The 7450-nt window shown below is 48.4% G+C and overlaps 1 protein-coding gene across 2 annotated transcripts in view; it reads right to left on the bottom strand.

Moving 5' to 3' along the window:
- Nucleotides 1–2666: 2666 nt before the first annotated feature.
- NOL10 (nucleolar protein 10) overlaps nt 2667–7450 on the bottom strand; it is a 96504-nt gene continuing 91720 nt past the window's right edge. For both annotated transcript variants that reach the window (XM_057741007.1, XM_057741006.1), the window contains one exon: nt 2667–3485. In XM_057741007.1, coding sequence (XP_057596990.1) covers nt 3366–3485 — 120 coding nt within the window. In that variant the 3' untranslated portion in view covers nt 2667–3365. The remainder of the gene's footprint in view (nt 3486–7450) is intronic.

Below are 7450 nucleotides of genomic sequence, written 5' to 3'. Positions count from 1 at the left end.
TGAGTGCCTCAGTGCTTCTGCGCATTTTTCTCATGGCAGCTGGAGGATAAATGATGTAGGTCTTTCACGAGGAGGAAAACCTGTACAGTTGTCTTAGGAACTTTAATAACTTCGGTTGCAGGCCTAATCAGACATCCATGAATGGTACTTGGACATCATGTTATGGTACGAGGAACATCACAAGCAGCGTGCCTCCATATCACGGTAAGTACGGTAACAGCACAATTACCAGAACAAACGTGTATGTGGTTCTTCACAGGTCAGAAAAATACAGTATCTGAAAAAATAAACCTTCTACTCTTAGTAGTTATCTCAGGGGGGGACTAGTTGGGAATAACTTATTATAGTGGATACATGTGGCTTTGATGAAACAATTGTTTATGACTTTTTTGTTTTTGTTTTTGGCCACGCTGTGTGGCTCGTGGGGATCTTGGTTCCCCAACCAGAGAATGAACCCAGGGCCATGGCAGTGAAAGCTCCCAGTCCTAACCACTGAACAGCCAGGGAAGTCCTTATGACTTTTTGATTGAAGTATAACATGACACAGAATGGTGTACAAGTCGTCAGAATAGCTCAGCACCCAGGTTAAGGACTAGCACCAACCGGGTGCTGGATGTCCCATCCTGTCCCCCTCAACTACTTTCCCCTCTCTCCACGAGTAACCACTGCCCCAGCAGCTGGAAACAACTTTCTTTTAGTCGTTGGGCAAAAAAAAAATTTAGACATCAGGTCGGGGGTATCACAGAACGAAGGAGATCTGGTGCAGGCTTAGAGGAGAAGTCATGACTCAGTAACCCCCAAGATGGTCCTGATGTAAAACCCATGCCCCCAGCTTTAGGCTGGGCCTTTCCGACTGGCTCAGGAACACCCTGTCGGCACCCTTCTGGTGGAGGCCCGGGAGAAGCGAGGCCACATCCGCGGGCTGGTGAGGAAGCCTTCAGAAACACAGGGAAACTATGGAGCACGAAACTCGTGTCACATTTTTCAAACAGAAGACTTCAAAGAAATGCAGGGATTGTAGCAGGTGCTCTAGGAATCGGCACCCTGAAGAAGTGGGGCCGTTTTAAGGGGTCACTAGAACAGCGGGGCCTGGATGATGTGTTCTGCAGCTTTCTATCCAGCAAGTTTTGCTCAAATGTCCCTCACAGCTTCAGCTCAGGCCCTCCATCTGCCCTTTCAAGAATCCCCCAGATCGAGGATGGAAGATGCCTTAGAGGACTGGGGCAGGGAGGGTGGGGGGGACTCGAGGGGGGGAGTCAAGGAAGGGAGGGAATAAGGGGATATGTGTATAAAAACAGATGATTGAACCTGGTGTACCCCCCAAAAAAATAAAAAATAAAAAAAAAAGAATCCCCCAGAACAAAAGGTGAGGGGCACCTCGCCCTAGGAAAACCTTGGTATTAAAGATTATGCAGAGCGCAGAGGGGCGTGTGTGCGGGGGTGGGGGGTGGGGGGGGTGGGGGCGGGGCCGCTGAGCGAGCACTGCCTCGAGCATCCTGAGCCCCTCACCTTGCGAGGCGCTCACGTTCGCAGGGACCGCATTCACTCTCCACTGATTCCATTGGAATGAAGTCTCAGGCCTACTCACAGCAGGAAACAAGACTCAGAGAAGTTAAACAGTCAGTGGGTACAGAAGTGGTAGCACCAGGGCTGGGACTCTACCCTGGGTAAGGCTGGCCCCGTTGCCAGTGTCTCAAGCATCCAGAATGGGTCACCCCATCCTGCTGGACCTGGCGATGCTCCAGACTTGGATGAGACTTGGATGAGCCCTCGCTCCCCAGGGCGGCTGTGGCACTGCTTTTGGGATCCAGCATGCGGTGTACCGGCTCCTTGCACCACAGGGAGGACCCCAAAGAAGGAAAAGGGGAGTCCAGGAAGGCCAGGTACAGGTGTGGAAGAGCCTGACCCCAGGAAACGGGCTTGGAGCACAACCTCAGCCCCTGGGGAGAAACTCCAGCTAGCAGTGTCCTTTAACTTCTTCTCAACTCCCATCCCTGAAGGTAGCAGCGTGGGAAACAGACAAGGAAGCCACAGAAAGCTGAAGCCCCGTGAACAGATTGGGAGACGAGCTGGGAAAGGTAAGTACCAGGGGTTGAAATAGGTGGGGGACCCTCTGTACCACAAGTGGGGTCGGCTGCCCAGGTAACAAAAGTCTCTTTCTGGTGACCGTGTCTGTCCACACAGACAGACAGAGAGACACACAGACAGACACAGACACACACACACCTTTTTTCTTGGAAACATACTCTCCCTCTCACACCAGAGAGGTAACAGCATGACCCAGGCTGTTCCCTGACTGGGGGAGCAGGCCGGTCTCCACAGAAGCAGAGACACAATGGGGAGGGGGTGTCAGAAGAGAGCAGGAGACAGGAGCGGTGTTGAAACAGGAGGGAGAAAAGAAAGGAGGGAGGACCTCAAGGCCTGAGATGGGAGGCCTGGACCCGGGTGCCCTGAGGCAGTTGCGGCTCTGCAGCCTGGCTGTGTTAATTAATGCCTTTGCCTTTTGCTCGCAGCATTTCAAGTTTGGTTCTATCATTTACAATACAAAGAGTCACTATCCCAGCTGTACAGAAAGCAACACATCTCCACAATCACATTCACACAAAAAACTAAGGAAACCGAAGTTATTTTTCAAATTAATTCAAGGAATGCTGTCAACTCCAAGAAGCTGTTCAAATGAAAGCTTTTATTTTTATAAATGTTTTCTGTAGTCAATATATCTCTAGTTGCACTTAAGAAACAGGAAAAAAAAATCTGTATTTAATCTTGTGCCAAGTTAAAAGAATATCCAGTAGCTTCTACTTCTTGTTTTGGACTGCTGCTACCATTAATTTATATTCTCTTGGTATAAAAATACGTTTTAAAAAATCCCAAACTAACACATAAACAAGCAACACAACTACCAGTATATGCTTATAAACGCAAGCACGACCAACGCCCACGAGTCAGGCAAGACAGGGATGGCGTCCCGGGCTGGGCGACGCGTGAACGGCGGCAGGCAGCGTGAGAAGGAAAGCCCCTGCAAGACCGTGAGTCCTGGCTTTCAGCACAGGACAACCTCTCATTTCAAGGTGCATGTTTCACAATATTAAAAAACAACGACCTCGTTTACGTGATTAAAACCAGGGGAAAGGGACAATGTTCTCGGGAAGCGACAATGGCACCGTAGCGCCCTGGGGGCACTGCACGGCCAGCGGGCGCAGCCCCACGTCTGACCAGAGGCCCAGGACCCACTGCCAGAGCTTGACCTCTCTCTGCAGACGCAGCAAGCGTTTCCACGGGACTCCACAAGCGCGCGTCCCGCCTGTGGACAACACGTGCTAACGACGAGCTCCTCCGCATCACGCGTGGGATCCGCTCCAGACTCAGTGGAATGGCCGCCCTCTCCTGGGCCTGGACTTCAGGTGACCGGCTGAACGGCGGAGGGTCTTCCTCTCTTGTCGGTGCAGTTTCTCAGCCTCCTGCTGCTTCTTCTGCTGTTCCGACTAAATGAGAAAATTAAATGAGAGAGAAAGAGAAAGGAAATGCCAACACTTCTTTTTTGCGACCTTCAGAATGCCAACTGCACGACCAGTAACCATAGCCCTGCTCCGGCAGGGACACCAGGGCGAGCGCCAACCTTCACGGCCACTGTGCAACCTGAAATCCTAAACCCCTGGGCAAGACAGCGGCCTCGACACACGGATCTGAACCACACAGTCTGAGCCTGGCTTTTCAATCCTCACACAACAGAGTCCCTCCCAGGAGAGCAACTTAAAGAAGACGCCATACTGCTTTCAAAATGTCCACGACTTCTCGTGTAGAACTTTCATTTACAAACCAGAACCATTCATTAGTTTACTCACATAGTCTTAAAGACAAAAAAATACTTCTGCATCCTGAAAGCATATAATAACCCACCCATGATTAAGCATTCAGTCACCAGAGCTGGTTCTAAAGAGTGTTTGGCTATTTTCAAAAAATCAAACTCCCCTTGAAAGGCAGAGATCTACCACTAAATGCTGATAAAGCCTCAGCAGACACATCAGTCACAAGTTCACGGCTGGAATGGGCATGTGGGTTCCAGGCTGGCAAAGGCACCGTTCTCAACACTCAGGTGAGAGCCAGACCTCCTCCAAACAGTTTCACTATGTTTAACAGAAATTCTTAAAAGAGAGGAGAATCAATGCAGAATCCTGGTTGAAGGTGAGAGCTGTGTAGTTTTAAGACCACTTTTGGTGATTTGGACAATACAGACTCCTAACTGGCGGGACTGGCAGGAGGCAGACTGTGAAGGCAGTGGCAGGGAAAGCTTTAAAGGTCGAAAACGCGGCCTTACAGACGCCTACGTAGCCTGCCTGCCTGTGAGCTGCATTTTCCAAGCACCTGAAAATACTCATGTGTGTTTCAGTCTTGAAGAGAAAGTCTGTGTTCACTTCCAGCTGGTATTATTCAATATTTTAAAGAGTTGGGAGGAGAGGGAATCGTGAGAAAGGAAAGCAATTTGTAAGACTGAAGAGGGATGAATTTCCCTTATTCTAGGAAACAAACTGTGATTCCAAAAATTATTTACGTTCTTTTTCTGATTATTACCATTTTTTCAAAGCCTTTTCAAAATAAACCCTGCCTGGGTATGCTTCCCCTTAGCTCTACCTCGGCCCCATCCCAGGCCGGGGCGCTGTCCTTCCCCAGCGACGAGACCACTCACTGCAGGAGTGAGCCTGCAACGCCACAGGGACTTCTATACATGGTATGTCAGTCTTCTGCTAACTAGACCTCTTCAAAAACTTTCCACGGCTCTTAGGACTGAGGTTAAAATTTCACATGACCTATTGACAAGGCCCCACAGGACAGCTCTACATGCCTTTCCAGTTACATGTGAAGCCACGTTCCCTCCCCCGTGATATGTGTTTCACACCCGTAGGCTCATTCAGATCCCAAGCACGCCTGGAACCCTGCCTGACCCTCCCGGGCTCTGGCTCGACTTTAAGGTCCAGCCTGCCCATCACTCATCCGCCCTCCCCTCCGGCCAGGCCAGGCCCCTGGCACTCAGAGCCCTGGGCCTCCCTGGGAGCACTCCCCACATCACAACGACGTGGCTGTAAGTGTATCTCCCTCTACAGACCGAGGACGGCAGGGGCAACGACCACGTCTGTCTTGTTGTGTCCCCAGCATGCGGCACAGAGCAGGTATTTGATACACATTTATTGATGGAAAAAGAAACCCCGAGGGCAACTGCATACTCCCTAGCAGACCATATGATGGTGTCATCAAGACCTCTGTAAAGTTAGTCAACACTGGCTATTTAGTATTTTGTTTCTCCATGTTGAAAAGTATCCCTAAAAAACTGCTTCTTGTCAAAGTAACTTTGGGGAATGACCTACTAAATAAAGATGAACAGGGTGTGCTGGGGCTTTTAAGTCAGGTGCTGTTATGCGTCTCCAATACGGACATCAGTCATGATTGCCCTTATGTGTCTGGGAGCAAAGCCACCTTCCAGGAGTCCCTCTACATCTCCTGGAGCACCTTCCACGAGGCCCTGCCCGCCGGTCCCCACAAGGCAGGAGCCTACACAGGAGCTCATAAGCAGCAGCGATGCCTGCAGACAAACCCCGTCCAGGAAAAGCTCTCCTCAGCCCCTCTCTGAAGAGCGCCTGTATCTGGAAGACGCTGCTATCACGTGACCGAATCACTAGGACTGAAGAGCCAACTAGCTCACTCCCCTCTTTGTTCCTGTCCTGACTCCTCTCCTACGTCCACAGCGGTCGAGTCACAGAGACGGGGAGGACAGACACAGACCCACAATCTCATACTAGCGGCCACCCGGCCCAGGGCCCCTTAGGAACTGAATTACAGGACATTTAAAACATGATTTGGGACCTGATCCCAGTTTTGCCACCTTACAATTTTAAATAACACTAAAGCATAGGTTTTCTCCTTTAATTTGATTAAGATTTTAGAAAGTACATATGAAAATACTGGGAAAACTTGATATTTTTTACCTGACTATATCATATACCCAGTATAAAAAGATTTATATAAAAAAATACACAAACTATTCCCTAAATATTTTTAAATAAAACTAAGATTTATTAGTTAGGGACTTCCCTCGTGGTGCAGTGGTTATGAATCCATCTACCAATGCATGGGACATGGATTTGAGCCCTGGTTTGGGAAGATCCCACGTGACACAGAGCAACTAAGCCCGGGCACCACAACTACTGAGCCTGTGCTCTAGAGCCTGTGAGCCACAACTATTGAGCCCCCATGTTGCAACTACGGAAGCCTGTGCACCTAGAACCCGTGCTCCACAACAGGAGAAGCCACTGCAATGAGAAGCCCATGCACCGCAACGAAGAGTAGCCCCCGCTCAATGCAACTAGAGAAACGCCTGCACGCAGCAACGAAGACCCAACGCAGCCAATAAATAAATTAATAATTTACAAAAAGATTTAATAGTTAAAATTTTGTCAGTCAAATGATAAAACAGGCATAAGCCAAACACCAATTGATGCACCCCCCAAAATACTTTCAAAGCCTCTGCTAGACTCAACCATGAGGCTGTTTTAAGTGTTTTTTACTTAAGTGCTTCTTTTGTTTTAAGGAAAGAAAAGAAAATCAGAGCCATCTTATTTTCACTTTACCACGAATTACAAACTGATGTTCAACTCAGTACCTTCTAATTAAGGGGAAAAAGTGGGAAAGGAGTGTGACGCTCAGTCCGTGCAGCAGAGGGAGGGTAGGGCCGGGGTCCTCCCACAGCTGCCCTGCACCTGCTGCCTGCCACCCCCTCAGCATCTTGAACTTCAGAGGGAATTGGGAAACGTTTGAAGGTACACAGAGAATTTCCAAGAAACCAGGCACAGACAGGCACAATGAGTTAGTCTGAACACACAGCCAGTTTTGGCAAATTTGCTCTAAATGGAAACAGATTTAACTGAAAAGCTTTTTACACTTAGGATAAAAAAGTTCTGATGGGGGGTGGGAGGAGGGGGAATTGGAGAAAGGTGGTCAAAAGGTACAAACTTCCAGTTACAAGATAAACAAGTCCTAGGGATGTAACGTACAGCGTGATGACCACAGTTAACGCTGCTGTATTATGTATGTGAAAGCTGTTAAGGGAGTAAATCCTAAGAGTTCTCATCACAAGGAAAAAATTTTTCTTTTTTTGCTTTTTCTTTTTATTGTATCTGTATGAGATAATGGATGGTAACTAAGAAAAAAATGTTCTTATCATTTGGCAAGACTCCTGACGAAATCAGAGACGAAATGGGCAGGGGATCTGAACAGACGTTTCTCCAAAAAAAATACACAAATGGTCAATAAGCACATGAAAAGATGCTCTACCCTCATTAGTCATCAGGAAAATGTAAATCAAAACCACAGTGAGCTACCATTTCACACCCACAAGGATGACTACAATAAAAAAGACCAACAACAGCAAGTGCTGCTGAGGATGGGGATAAAATGG

This window comes from Hippopotamus amphibius, chromosome 7 (genome assembly GCF_030028045.1).
Source record: "Hippopotamus amphibius kiboko isolate mHipAmp2 chromosome 7, mHipAmp2.hap2, whole genome shotgun sequence".
NCBI lineage: Eukaryota > Metazoa > Chordata > Mammalia > Artiodactyla > Hippopotamidae > Hippopotamus > Hippopotamus amphibius.
The sequence above is the reverse complement of the archived record's forward strand: the minus strand, read 5'-3'. Positions and strand labels throughout refer to the sequence as shown.